The sequence below is a fragment of the Camelus bactrianus genome, chromosome 5 (genome assembly GCF_048773025.1).
Source record: "Camelus bactrianus isolate YW-2024 breed Bactrian camel chromosome 5, ASM4877302v1, whole genome shotgun sequence".
In the NCBI taxonomy this organism is placed as follows: domain Eukaryota; kingdom Metazoa; phylum Chordata; class Mammalia; order Artiodactyla; family Camelidae; genus Camelus; species Camelus bactrianus.
The window spans coordinates 78,961,773-78,976,998 of NC_133543.1; the positions used below are offsets into that span (position 1 = coordinate 78,961,773).

Below are 15,226 nucleotides of genomic sequence, written 5' to 3' on the forward strand. Positions count from 1 at the left end.
AGGGCCAACCACAGCATTAACAAGTCTGCTTGGAAAGCCTAGAGAGAACCTCACACCATAAAAATACTGTAAAACAGTCTTTTTTTTCTTTAAAACAAGAAATACAAATGAGGGACAAGCGGCCAACATCTAAAATAACGGGACCCTTTGTCCCACATTCGGCTCAGTTCACTTTGAGAATGAGAAAGCAGTTCCGTTGCCAGAGGTGTGCCAGACACAGAACCGGCACTGCAAAGGTAAGACACCCGTCCTCTGACACGGGGCAGACTGTGAAGTCGGTGTGTGGAAGTCAGCGAACACGGCATGGGGCCTTCTGTTTGAGACAAATAACAGGTTACAGAGGAGCTGGCTTCCCAGGATGCTTGACAAGATGAGGGGATATAAAGGAAGCCTGCTGGGGCCAGCAAGAGAAGCCAAGACAGGGGAGTCCCGCCCCCAAGTTTATCTCAGTGGACCCACAATCCTGCTCCTTTCCTATTCCATGGGAATTGTGGCCAGTGGGAGAAAGACAACATAGGAATCTGAATTACTATTTTGGCCTGATAAGCATCTACCCATTTCAGCAATCTGAGTCCTAAGAAAAATAAAGCAGGTACAACATTTGGGAAAATTGAGTCCTAAGGTCATAATGTGCTTTAGACATTTAGATGGGGTCTTAGAAATGAAAATGATCCTTGGCATTACTTTTGGTAATAATAAATTTTGATCTACTCCTTGGCTGACTTGGTACTTGGACGCAGATGATCTTGATTGGATTATGTAAAAGATCTAATTTGAGCTGTTATTAAAAATTCTGTAAGACCGGAGGAAAAAAAGAAAAAAACTACTCCAAGGCTTAAAAAAGTAATTTTGTACTAAGTTTAAATCAAACTCCCAAGCTTCAAAGCTACACGCTGACATGCAGCATTGTCCCACTCGACAGTACTATATTTACAGCCTGAAACGATGATGATTTGGGTGGTTATTTTTCATGTGGGAAGTCACACTAACACCCCGGAACCACCTGCATATATCTTATAGCTAACTTCTCCCCTAACAGAAGATGATCCTTTTTAAAACTTTTAACAAGATCTTGAATGTCAAGGTGTTATAAAAGATAAAACATTCCACATGTTCATAGCCTGCTACCCAGCTGGGCATTCAGGGCAGGCTCTCCTGAGCCAGTTTCATTATTGGAAAGTTTGATTAATGTTCTACCACCAGCAGACCGGAGATTTCCTTTAGGCTCCTGCTTGGAACTCACTCAACTACAGAAAATCATTATTCGGCTTTGTTATGATGACTTTTTCCTAATTTTTCAATTAAATATCTTTTAGGAATTAGAGAGCCTGTGGTTTTAACAGTACCTCTCTAATGCATGCACACAATTGCATGGATTTGAGTCAGGCTTTTGCTAACCAGAGAGTCACTCTAGAGCTGTGGGTCTTCTCAGCTTCTTAACTTGGGGGGTCTCAGTTTCCTCAGCTATAAAGTGAGGGGATTAAGGGATCATTCCCATCCTTTCCAGTTTCAAAGGTCTACTCAAAATGGGGCTCAGAATTTCTAAGACCCAACACTCATTTGAGAAATACCTAGCAGGGGTCTCGGGATTTCTAATAGACTGAATAAGCATTTCCAAGTCATTTGACAGCTTTGGCATCAACTTCCCGATAAAACTTCATTATCTTTGGGAAGGAAAACGTAACTAGTTATAAACTCTTTTTAGAATTTATGATCACATATATGTGAGCTGCTAATGAAGTTAATGGTCAATCAGGAGTCTTCCCTTCCTTTTGTAAAAACATCTAATAACCTTCCATTATCACCATATATTCTTTAACAGAAAAATTTACGTGAGTCATAGATGTATGTTATTAATTATTAACAACTAATACTGACATACCTCCATGCCTTCATGCTAAACTTACAAAACCGAAGGGACACTGGGATGGCTCTTTGTGCAATAAAGTATTCGTCACTGAAAATTTCATGATAGGGTTCACAAAAGCCCCCTTGTTTGGAGAACTTGTCTGGTGGGTACTTAACTTTCAAGGCAGCTATCCACTGTGAAGTGAAGCGCTTCAATATTGCATTTCCTCTAATGTCATATACTTGATAGAGTTACCGAAATTGTTTTAGGAGGAAGGTATAAATTATAAGTAAATGAACAAATATACGTGCTAGGCTTTTAGTGTATGATTGATATCACAACAGCAACTTGAGTAATTAGATTTTGAAAGTAATTCGTGTGAAAGCAATCACGAGCAAAGTTGGGAATCTGCCACTCGATTATTTAATTTCTTTCTCCTGCCCTGACTATAAATCAAAACATTCTCAAAATTGCAGGCAGAGTAAAGCTGAATTAAAGAATTCTTAGAAAATCCAGAGTCTAAATAGAAATAGATTATTTTTGTTGTTGTTGTTTTTGTTTGGTTTTAAGAAATCATTGTGTAGTGACGATTACCTGAATTATAGCACTCTTGTTTTTTTAGGTCCTAAACATCTGTATTTTAATAAAACTTCATACCAAAGTCTTTACCAGTCTACGTACATGTATTTAAATAGGTATTATTGTATAACTTGCAGTTTTCACACATTTTGGTTCTGAGATTAATCTACATTTTTTCTGAAGTACAGCTGATTTACAATGTTGTGTTAGTTTCTGATGTACAGAATAGTAATTCAGTAATTCAGCTGTTACATATTCTTTTTCTTTTGAATATAGAAAGAATAGAAGCTATTGAATATAGTTCCCGGTGCTCTACAGTAGGATTTTGTTGTTTATCTATTCTGTATATTGTAGTTTATATCTGCTAATCCCAAACTCCTAGTTTATCCCTCCCCATCCCCTTTCTTCTTTGGTAACCATAAATTTGTTTTCTATGTCTGTGAGTTTTGTTTCTGTTTTGTAAATAAGTTCATTTGTGTCATTTTTTTAGATTCCACATATAAATGACATCATATGATATCTGTCTTTCTCTGCCTGACTTATTTCACTTAGTAATAGTCTCTACGTCCATCCACATTGCTGCAAACGGCATTATTTCATTCTTTCTTTTGGCTGAGTAGTATTCCATTATATATGTATATACCACATCTTCTTTATCTATCAGTGGACATTTAGGTTGCTTCCATGCCTTGGCTACTGTAAATAGTGCTGCTCTGAACACTGGGACAGCACTCACTATTAACAGTGTTGTTAGGTAATGTTTGTGGAAGAAAATTAGAGCTCTGTGAGCAATTTAAAAACTTCCTAACGTGCTGTGCAATGTCAGGTATTTAATGCTTCCTCATGGTATCCCTGAGTCGGTGCTAGACCACTTGATTTTCTGTTTGCATCTGTCTCTTCTGCTAGACTGAACTCTTCCTAGATTATTTATCTTTGCTTTATCTTGGGAGATATTTTGAAAAACAGGGCAGTCTTAAAATTTATCAAAATGATTGTGTCTGGGTGGATAATGGGGAGCAGGGTGCTAGATGATTTATAATCACAGGAATCCCACACAACAAGAAGTTGCCCTGTAACCTCAACTTTCTCATGTCTTCCTAGATACATGACATATAAACCCAAAGTATTTTTTGTACAGTTTTCCTATGGATTTCCAAGATTACGTGGATTTCTAGGGTTCAACTACTGTGTAAATTAAGAGGAAATTGTATTCTCTGGTGTTCTGAGCTTTACCAAGAGCTCTGGAAAATCCCATGGCCAACCACACCTGCAGACACAGTATTTGAGTTGACAATCAGCACCCTGTGTCAGTTTGCATTTGTAGCCATTGCATTCACAGTGATCCCATGCCTACAGAAAAATATACTTCTTTAGTTTTTACTTCACATGTCAAAGATAAAGAAACAGTGTCCACAATATCCAGTTGACTACTGTCTTACTTCTTTGAAGTGCAAAGTGATTCATTATGAGTGGGTGTGAACATCTGGTCATTTTCTTAGGCCTTAAATTTTAGTTGTTCTTGAACTTCTATTTTTATGTTATTGATATTCTATTACTTACTCATTATCTATTAACTTTATTTTAGGGTTTGATAGAAAAATGGAGCATTGGGTCATATAGTATTGAAGGCCACTGATCTAGTAGATTCCAGTATAGTTGCCTTATTTTGCAGAAAGGAAATGAGACTCTAGAGATGAAATGATGCTCCCAAAGTCACACAAAAGAAGCCTTTTTCTGAGGAATGAATATACAGCTATTGCAGAAATAATTAACATTCTGGGTTCTAACACCCTGGGAAGACTATATTCTATCACATAATATACCAGGAGTTAATAACATTTAATAACATTTCCTTTTGTCACTGTTATCCCTCCCTTATCCCAGCAAAGGTGTCTAGAAAGAAAATGTCTTTAAACTGGAATTTCCATTTTCTCAATGATCCAAATACAGACTAGAACTATAATTTTTATATTTAAAAAAATCCTCTGACTTAGTGCAAGACTAGACTGCACATTTCTTCTTTGGCCCTGTTATTTTTCTTGTCTGCCCACACCATCCTACATCCTCCCGGAAGACCGTTTCAATCTGTGGACATGAGAAGACCAACCTTTCCCTTCCAACAACATCAGCAGTAGCAGTGACTATCCCACTGGGTCCCTTGGCATCCTTTTCTTCTATGTCTTCCTAAGCAGCTTTACTTAAGGATGACTGACCTGTGACCCCACGGAGTGCCTTTGGAGGTTCCTCGAGTATGGAGATCTTCTTCTCACGCGGGACAAGGACTGGTTTCTCACTGGCGGAATCAGTGGACGAGCTGTCCTTCTCACAGCCATTTACGTGACCATTTTGAATCTGTGGCGGCGGCGGCTGCACCAGCCCTGATTCTGGCCTCTCGGCCTTGTCTTTAGCGTCTTTGTTGCCTTGATGCTGCTTGGACTTGCTTCTTTTTCTTTTATTGTTCTAGAATGAGAAACAAATGAGAATATTATTTAGCTGTCACCCTTGAAATATAAGGTGAACCCAAGAGAGCAAAATAAGATACGTTATCTTTTTCTTTTTTTGGCTTTCTGGCTCTTCTGATGGGATGGGTGAAAAACACCTACATCTTTATCTTTATTAACCCCCAAATTAATAGAAATATCTTCTTTCTTAAAATGAGTTATATAAAGTTTCACTTCATAAACATAATCAACAAAAAGTTTCCTTTAAAAGGAAAAAACAGTGGGGAATGGCTTAAATAGCTGGCACATTATTGAGCAAATTATTTAAATGGTAATATAGTAAAGTCTTGTGATAATTGCCTTGAAAGACCTTGAGTTCAGCTATTGTGCTATTGGAGAAGAGCTCTGGTTCTTGAAGAGATGATGGGGGTGAGGGAGGCAGGGAGGACAGTGAGGTTCTGATCCTTTGGGTAGGGGGGAGGTTGAGGGGCAGGCTGGTACAAAAAAGGCGGGCAAGTCCTTGTGAAATGAAGAAGTAGAGTCAGAGCCTCAAAGTCCAGGTTGGGTCTATGAAAAGGCACTAAGCAACCAGAGCATTCCTGGGTTGCTGCCACTGTCCCATAATCACCCCTATGGATATTTAAGCTGGAGTGGACCACTGCTACAAAGTAACGTCAAACTGGGCCACCTGGATTTGGATCGTGCAGCTGGACCCCGGGGCTGCTCGGGTGCTAGCTTTTTTTGCTTCAAAATAATGCAAGTCTGCATTTCAGACAACGGAAATTTTTTAGACCTTGGTACAGTCCTCAGCCAATCAGAACAGACGCTGGACCCGTCCGGACAGACCCTGTCCCATCTGCTACATGGGAGAGCAGCAGCTGAACCTCAGCCTGGCTTTGGTCTTCCACACATTTGGAAAAGAAATAAAAAGAAACGGTTCTGACCTAAGTCTCCTCCCCACTCCCCTTCTTTTCCTTTGAAACCACAGTCATGCCCCCGAGTAAGGGCTCCTCCAGGTGAGAGAGCTGCACTCACGGGGTGAAGGGAAGGCCCAGGGACACCTATTCCCACACAAACCCCGCCTCTCCTGGGCTCAGGAGACCATTTTCCCACTGAACCTCTAAAAGGAAGGCTTAGTAATAAGTTGAGTCTGCAGCTGCTGTCTGCTTTTTTTTTCACATGAGAGAAATTTAATACCGAAACCCCACATCTGAAATTTTTCCATGTAAGTATAAATACTGCCTTTCAATCACTTGCAAATCGTCTTCATCTCACACAGAAGCCTGGGAAGCTATGATTAAAGACAAGCAGAGATTGTCAAAGATGGTACATATAAAGTTTAAAAAAAAATCTAATTTTTCCTATTCTACATGAAGCTAGGAGGGGAAAAAGGAGGAAAAGATGATTCCAGTAATTTCAGTAATCTCAGGATTTTATGAAAGCAATACTGCTGTTTTTGTGTTTGTTTCAAACCTGTTTGGAAGGCCTGTGATCTTCCCTCAGGGGGAAGGGCAGACTGGGTATTATATCCTGGGTCTCCCCAAATACAGGCTTTGCTGGGTATAGTGGGGATGGGTGGGGTGGTTACTCTGAAGAGGGAAGCAGACTTTTTGTGAAAGTCAGGAAACGGGTTCCAGGTCAAGAACAAGAAGGAAGTAGCACCTTATAGGAGCTAGCGAGCGCCTGGGAAGGCTCACAGATCAGGAAGGCAGTGCTGGAGACAGAGGCTGGCATGTGTCCAGCACACCTCACGGGAGCCCAGAGGCCAGACTCTTGTGTGTCTAGACATGAAAGCAAAACAATGGGGCAGAGTAAAATCTTCCCTCTCTTCTCAAGGCGCAGTCTGCCAGTGTTCACAAGAAGGGAAACTAGGTCCCTTACTTACTATGGCTTTAAGGCATTTTTCTTTTCTTTATTAAAAATCTAGCTTATTAGAACTCAGGAAAAAAAAAAAGTATCTTGGGGGCAGCCTGGGACAGATTCTCTCAGTTGGAAAAACATGTGAAAATATATTTAGAGCTTTTCAAGTATCTTTAAAACACTCCTTAATTTTTTCCTTTGTGCTACAGGATATGTTCAGGCAAGTTAATGTCTAGAATCCTTTGAATTCTCTGGTTGGGCTGGCCTTAATACTTAAAAAGAAAAGCTCTGGGACTTCTAAAGCACACCTGGTGGTTAAAAACACTTGAACAGAAAACAAGGGCATTAGTAGTGAGGGTGGCTGGTAATTTAAGAGAGTTATGAACCTGGAAGCTTTCTGGGTGCACATATTAACATATTTGAAAGAAGCACAGAATTGGCAGCCTTGTTAAAATGATAACAACCTCAGAGGTTCTGATGGAAGATATTACTAATTTAAAATCAGTATCAATCTTACCTTCTTTTTTCCTGTCATATTCCATTCTTTCAGAACTTGAATTGCACTGCCTAGACAAAGACAAAGAATTTTCAACATGTATTCACATAATAAAACACCTCACGAAATTTATCTCTGTCTTTCCATCTTGGTAGCATTTTTTTCCCCCAGCTTTTTCATTTGTTTTGATACATCCTACCTTAATAAAAATGCCAGTTTCATTTTTTATTTCCAGATTTTCATTTAATTCACTGCATGATCTTGGTTTTATCAAAGTATTAAGCCCCACTACATGAAGCTTACTTTTTTTTTTATCATTATGTTGTCTTCGAGAAAATGAAATATATCTTGAGAATTTTCTGACAGCTTCATTGCCGTAGGTAGAACTAAAATTGGTCTGTTTGATATATGAATCAAAATACCTATAATCTTCTGGGCCAAACGTGGGATTTTGAATATTATTAACCATGTGAATCCTAACTTTTTGTTTGACCATTCCTGTTCATTTTCTGCCTCTACTCCATATGTTCACCACCTGCAGGGTGATGAGGACAGATGATCTGATGTTAAGTTTTGTTCTCATCATTGTGAGCAGAGACGGGATGCAGTCTTGGCAAGGCTCCACCTTGGAACTAAGGAAGCTCCTCAAATAACAAGTTGTCTCAGGTTCTGTCAGTGCCAGTTGCATACACAAGTGGGACCACATGGACTCAGAGAAAATGCCTAACCTGATTAAGTTAGAAAATACTTGAAAAAGAAGTGCTTAACATTCGGTCAGCTACTAAGTGTCTTCAAGGAGTCTAAGGGAGGTCTTCACTCATTCCCTCTGCCCACTGTGCTGGGGGTAATTTCAACAGTAAGTTATTGGTAATGAGTAGGTCAACTGTTCTCATTTAAATAGGTACTTCCAAAAGAGTAGCTGTTAAATGTATTCTTTTAACAATTTTCAGCACTCTCGTACAATCTCATTATACTAATAGTTCTCTACAATGAATGTGTTGGCTAAACAAAGATAAACTTCAGGCTGGTCTTTATAACAAATTCCAAATTAGTAGGGCCCCAATTATTGGGCCTTCTGTCACTGTGAGATAAGCAGAAGGCCATATTGCTTTGACTAATGTTTAGAAAGGCTAATTATTCCTATCCATTCAGAGTTTCCAATTCAGTGCCCCTCTTAGGCTTTTTGAGTTACATGTACTTGAAGTAATAAGACTATACTTAAAAGTAAGCTATAATTCAGTCTTTTTATTAACTGGGCTGGTCTTTCTCTAATTTGCCCAGAGAATTAATGTTTCACAGCATTTTCCTTTTGAAGAACTTTAGGAAGTCACTTTCCCTAGGTTTCTTGGTAAGTCACACCTGTGGCTAATAATCAATAGGGTAGTTCTTACTGATAGCTCGATTTCACTTTTCCAAATAAAATTAAAATTAAAAAAAGGTTAAGTACTGTTCTTTTTAATCAGAGGAAGGAAGTGAGTGGCTTATTGCTTTCAATTGCAACATTCAATTATTCCTCTAATTTTCATATTTTGACAGAAATTCTATTTGCAATTTGGACAATGAGCTTTTAGAAAGTAATTCTGAGGAATTAATACCTATGTTTACAGATGATTTTGAAACTGTTATTATTAAACTTTAATTATACTGAAACTGCTTGGTAAGAGTGCTTTTAGTATTGCTCCGTAAATGATTCCTAACAAATATTTCTGATTTCCAGTGATTTTTAAACAAGTTTCCTGAATGTTCCCTATCTAAAATGATAGGAGGCTTCTTAGCAATCAATGAGCTCTTTTTAATGAGCCCTCAATACCGACAAGGTGAAAATTTCAAGAAGGATGAGCATGGTGCTCCATTTAAATACGAGCGGATATGATGACAGTCCATCAGTTACTGGGCATCTGTGCATCTCATCAGGGTCACTTTGTAATAAAAACTTTCATGATGGAGAATGTGGGGGCCTCAATCCAAGTAAGGGTGGGGAGGCCTGAGGATAATAACCTTTTTCCTTTCCTAAAGCTTTTTTCCATGTGAGTGATGTTGGCAAGTGAAACCTGAAAAGAGAGTTCATCTGAGCCAGGTATTTGTTTTTCCCAGTTTCTTCTTGAGACAAATTGCACCAAATGCTGCAAAGTCGGATTAATATCGTATTCTCCGTATTTGTTTCTTATGAGTAAGGACTCTCTACCTGCTAGTACAGGAAGCAGGAAAAACAGTCAGAAAAGTTGTGCACCATGGGTCTGCTTGCGGGCCTATTTTGAATGATAATCATTTTTCTAATTCAATTAGGACCCTAAATGTTGACTGCAGATATCAGAATGCAAGCATGTTGCCTGGTTCCAAGACGTTGCCTGGTTCCAAGACCCTGCCTGAGAGGCAATTATACTATACATAGAAATTTAGGAAGATTATCTTACTCCTAGGAAAGTAAGTAAATCAAACTGTCCTTAACAAATAAAATGTAACTAGGATAAAACCGAGAAATGTGCTGACAGGTCTTTCCTGACCTTTGGTGAGATTCTGTTGAGCTAGTCCATATTTACAAAACAGACACTAATGCTAGGGCAGAAGACATATGATAACTAAGGACAGGTATGAGATCTTTGTTCATAAATGGAACTTGTTTAATTTGATTAGGAGAGAAGAATTTCCCATAATTAACAGGAAATCTAAAGCAGTAGGTTACATACACATTTATACATTAAATATATCCCTGAGATTTCAGATTCTGTAACATCATTGGCAAGGGTCTTTTAAAAAAAACAACTTTTTTTTAGACAGCAAAAAGCCTCTAGAAATAGATAAGATGAACTGATAGTCTGATTAATTAGGTAATCTCAAAATCATAAACTAAGGATATTAGAGACTAACCCAGTCCTCTCAGACTACATAAGCATCAAGGATTCCAGTCATAAGGCCAAGCAGAACTATGTTGGTTGAAGAGTTGAGAAGGTCAGATCAGGAATGAAGTTCATTATCCTCCATTAACAAGGACACCATCGGGGGGAGGTATAGCTTAGTGGTACAACGCTTACTTAGCATGCACGAGGTCCTGAGTTCAATCCCCAGTACCTCCATTAAGTAAATATATAAATAAAACTAATTACCCCCCCAAAACAAAACAAAACAAGGACACCATCAAATAAAAGACATGTTGAATAACAAGTTGTACTGACTGGTAGACAATGGAATTAGTAGCATTACAATAGGTATCCTTTAGAAATGACAGTCTATTTTTTTTTTCCCAATGAGGAAAAAAGAAGTTCCAAATTCTTTTTTTTCATATGTAGATGTTTAAAGCCTTGCATATTTTTATGAAAATTAAAGTATTAGTAAATAATTGGTACTCAGTGCATTCAAGGGGAAAATACAGAATATATGGACTATTTAGTTCTAGTATCTTTAGGCTCAGGGGACTTGTGTACTTACCATCCACGAACGCCTGCACTGCTTTATCGACATTAAAATCAAACTGCTGTAGCACCAGGACTATTTCGTTATTGCTTTTGTTGGGAACAACTGATCGAACTGCATAGATCTGTAAAGGAAAGTAAAGGAAAAGAAAGCTAAACATTTTGAGTATTGTTCATCCATGAATCTCTCACTGGGTAAAATAATAACTGTTAGAAAGGCCTTGAAAAGCCAACGAATCTATCTTCTTGCCATCAAGCACATTCAAAGGCATTTCAGACCAGTAAAAATTCATCCTGGTAATCACCTTGACACTCTCTTTATTTGAGTACACATTTCTACAAAGAGTTCCTTGTTAGGACTGGAGTAGCAAGTGTGAAAAGCCAGCTCTGGTTTTGCAATCTACTCCCCACCCTCTCCCTCACCCTCCAGACTCCAGATGCATACAAGATGTGTTTTCAGTGAGGACACAGATAGTTTTCTGTCTCCGGCTCTCTTCTCCATTGGCTCAGAGGGTATCTTTGGAAAAATTACAGAAATAGCCTCATGTCTCAGCTTCTCTTATCTGTGCAGTGGAAACGGTCATACTGAGCTTTACAGAAGTGTGTTGTGAAACTCCATTAATGTTTACAGAGGTATAAAGGTGTGGGGCATTGCAGTTTTGAAATAGCAATTTTAGCCATAATACAGAAAAATGTTCCCAAACACACTTCTGAAATCAAACATTTAAAACAGTAAAAGTAAATACATACATGAGAGCTAAGGATTTCAACGGGTTAAGCTGGCATTCAATTTTTAATGACCTATGTGTATTTCTTAATCAAATTTTGCACGTATTCTTTCTTTTTGCCTAATAGAACTAATTGACCTTTATCTCACAGAACTCGCAATTACTACAGGATGCTCTATCCACTTGAGTAAAACCTGGCTTACCTGGCTTTCTATCAAGGGGATTACTGCAGCCACTACTGACAAATATGAGAGAACTGCATGGTGCCAAGGTGAGGAGCATCCATAATGATGATCACAAAAGCACCGCACAGCCTTTACATGTTTCCACCAATGGTTCAGTTATGGCCAGCTGAGTTTTAGAGTTACATGTAGTTTGTTGTAATCAGATTCATGGACTATGGATTCTATGTGTATGATGATGTATAATGTGATTGTATTGCCCCAAACACTCAATTAAGCAGTATGGCCTACTTCCTAATTATGTTAGAAAATAGGCAGCCTCTTCCATACAGATCTCTATATAAGAATATTTAGATCATAATGAGAAAACAGCACAAGATATGGGTATATAACTTGTAGAGGTTCTGACATTATAGAAAGCTAGTGTGAAGGTTGACATTCATAAATGCTAGACATGTGGGTCTTATCAAGGACTCGAAAACTACACACATATATATATATAGTTGTATATATGTGACTCAAGGCCTTTGATTTTTTTTTTCAATTTTCACATTGTATGGTCCTTAGTTTTTCTAGCCTTTATATTAAAAAATATTATTAAATCCAAGTTCTTTCTCATTTTTTCTCTTGTCCTCTTTAAAACAGTAAATAGTTTTTGAATGCTTATTGTGTGACAGGGCACCAAATTTCAACATCCTTTTATGTTGTCTTCTCTCACTCTATATATATATGCACATATATGCAAATGATGATCAAATATCTAGCATCTATCCTTGTCCTATACAAATTTTATACGTATATAAATATATATTATATATCATTATATTTAATTTTATATATATCTATCATTGTGTAAGTTAAGGCGTACAGCATGTTGATTTGATGCATTTATATACTGCAAAATGGTTCCCACCATAGCATTAGCTAATACTTCCGTCTCATTAGATAATTACCATTTCCTTTTCTGTGGTAAGAATGTTTCAGATCCACTCTCAAGTATACCATACAGTATATACAGCTACAATTACCATGCTGTATATCAGGTCCCCAGAAATTGTTAATCTTGTAACTGGAAGTTTATACCCTCTGACCAAAATCTCCTCATTTATCTCTTTTTTAAAAAGAAGCCAAGATGGGGAGAAAACATGAACAGAAACACCTGCATCCAGTCCAGGAAAGTCATTAACAGGACACGTCCAACAATAAATACAGATGGCCTAGTAGGTGCTGCTGCGATGGGGTCATGTGTAAATATTACACGTCATCCTCCTAATGTAGTTCTTTTAAATAAAATTCTAGCATTTCAAGCCACTAGGAGTGGTTAGTACTACATTAAGTTTCTTAATAATTACCATCATTATTATCACATCAGCCATGCTCTTCTAAATAATACAAGGCTTATTTATTAATTACATTAACTACATTATAATTCCATTAGACCATATGATCCAGCAATTCTACTCCTGGGTACATATCTGGAAAAAATGAAAACACGAATTCAAAAAGATACATGCACTCCGATGTTCACAGCAGCACTACTTATAAGAGCCAAGATACGGAAGCAATCAAAGTGTTGGTTAAAGGACGTGTGTGATATATATATATATATACACACACACATATACACAATGGAATATTATTTAGCCTCAAAAAGGAATGAAATTCTGCCCTTTGCAGCAATGTGGATGGACCTAGAGAATATTATGCTTAGTGAAATAAGTCAGGCACAAAAAGACATATACTGTGTAATATCACTTATATGCAGAATTAAAAAATAAAACAAACAAATATATATAGCAAATCAGAAAGAGACTCGCAGATAATAGAAAACAAAATAGTGGCTGCCAGTGGAGATAGGGAAGTAGGGAGGGGCAATATTGGGGCATGCAATTAAGAGATACAAACTACTGTGCATAAACTAGATAAACAACAAGGATATATTGTATAGCTCAGGGAATTAGAGTCATTATCTTTTAATAACTTTTAATAGTGTATAGTCTGTAAAAATACTGAATCACTCTGCTGTACACCTGAAACTAATATAATATTGTAAATCAACTGTACTTCAATTTAAAAAAAACTCAGTTTTCAATCTACCTACACAGCTGTAACCCAGAAGTATGGAATAAATAAAATAACTGTTCTCCCTGCTTCCAGTCTCTCCTCTGCAAAACATAATTTATTTTATTAAGTTAAGGCAAAGCTTAATATAAACCACAGCTTACAGCGGTACTTCTTCTTCAGACATTTACGCTACTCTTGCCTGTCCTACTTTATAACGAAAAAAAAACCCAAAACAACAATCATGGTAGGATATAGAAAACATCTATCCTTGTCACTTCATATAGCTTATCTCTGAACATATCCTTTTTAACATATATTGACATATAATTGTCAATAACTGAGTTCTGATATCAAATATAACTATGAATATTGCATATAATTCCCGAATAAAGACACTTAACTAAGACAAGAATGTCAAGTTTTAAAGAAATGAGAAAAGAAAAAAGAAAAAAATAACTTCTGCCTGTTCTTAAGTATTCCATAGTAATGTTGAATTCTAGTGAATTTCTTAGCCAACATGTTTCTGCAGTACTTGGCTAATGTGGAGGGTAGTATTGTTTCTCAACCACCTTATTTATAAATTCACTATATATTTTTTCCTATGAAAATATCTTGGAGAAAGATAGAGAGATCTGGGCACTCATATGTGCGCATAAAAATACAGGAACCTCACAGTGTCACTATTCATGAAGCAGTGGAGTCATGAGAGGTCCAAGCACTTAAATCTAAAAAAGATCTCCTTATGAAGGAGCTTTAAATACAAGGAGTGGATGACAAAAGCATGTTACAGGGACGTTGTGCTGAAAGGCTAACTTTACATTTGGAGATGAAGCTCCTGGAGCAATGGATCAATCAATGCATGACTAATGGTAGTTTGCATACGAGGAACTCATAAAATTCGCACCTGCAGTGGTTGTGTTGCAGGGGCTGTTTTTGGCGCCGCTTCAGACACACAGCCTTTACTTCAGGGCCACAGTCCAAGCGGGTGAGCCTGCTGCTGCCGCTTCACTCCAAAGCCCACTGTTTGAAGCTGACCTTGATTGCATCCCTCAAGGGTTCTCACGCCATAAACAGAGTGTTCCGGGCACAGGGGTAGGGGGTGTGGAAGGGGCATCACTCAGCAGCACAGGATATGGGGTGACCATTGGGACCGCTAGTTAGCGGTTCATTTAGCAACTGCTTTACCTTTCCCAAATCACATTCTCCTGTTTTGCTTTCACTAATTTAAATCTAGTTTGGCAAATTCAATTTGCTATTGAGAAATCTGCCTTTTGCACCTCAAAAGTTGTTTTGATTTTAAAAGCTTTTGCACAGCAAAGGAAACCATCGATAAAATGAAAAGACAACCTACTGAACAGGAGAAAATATTTGCAAATGATATGACCAATAAGGGGTTAATATCTAACATGTATAAACAGCTCATATGATGCAACATCAAAAAAACAAACAACTCTATTAAAATGGGCAGAAGATCTGAATAGACATTTTTCTAAAGAGGAAATGCAGATGGCCAACAGGCACATGAATAGAAGCTCACATGCACCCCTAATGTTCATAGCAGCACTATTTACAATAGCCAAGATGTAGAAGCAACCTAAGAGTCCATCAACAGATGAA

At 37.7% G+C, this 15,226-nt stretch overlaps 1 protein-coding gene across 8 annotated transcripts in view; it reads right to left on the reverse strand.

The window, feature by feature from the left end:
* Positions 1-15,226, reverse strand: part of SPATS2L (spermatogenesis associated serine rich 2 like) — a 157,247-nt gene that overhangs the window by 48,927 nt on the left and 93,094 nt on the right. For all 8 annotated transcript variants that reach the window (XM_045508000.2, XM_010971891.3, XM_074364197.1 and 5 more), the window contains 3 exons: positions 10,652-10,760; positions 7,247-7,296; positions 4,642-4,888 (listed from right to left, as the gene is read on the reverse strand). In XM_045508000.2, the coding sequence (XP_045363956.2) occupies positions 4,642-4,888; positions 7,247-7,296; positions 10,652-10,760 (406 nt within the window). The remainder of the gene's footprint in view (positions 1-4,641; positions 4,889-7,246; positions 7,297-10,651; positions 10,761-15,226) is intronic.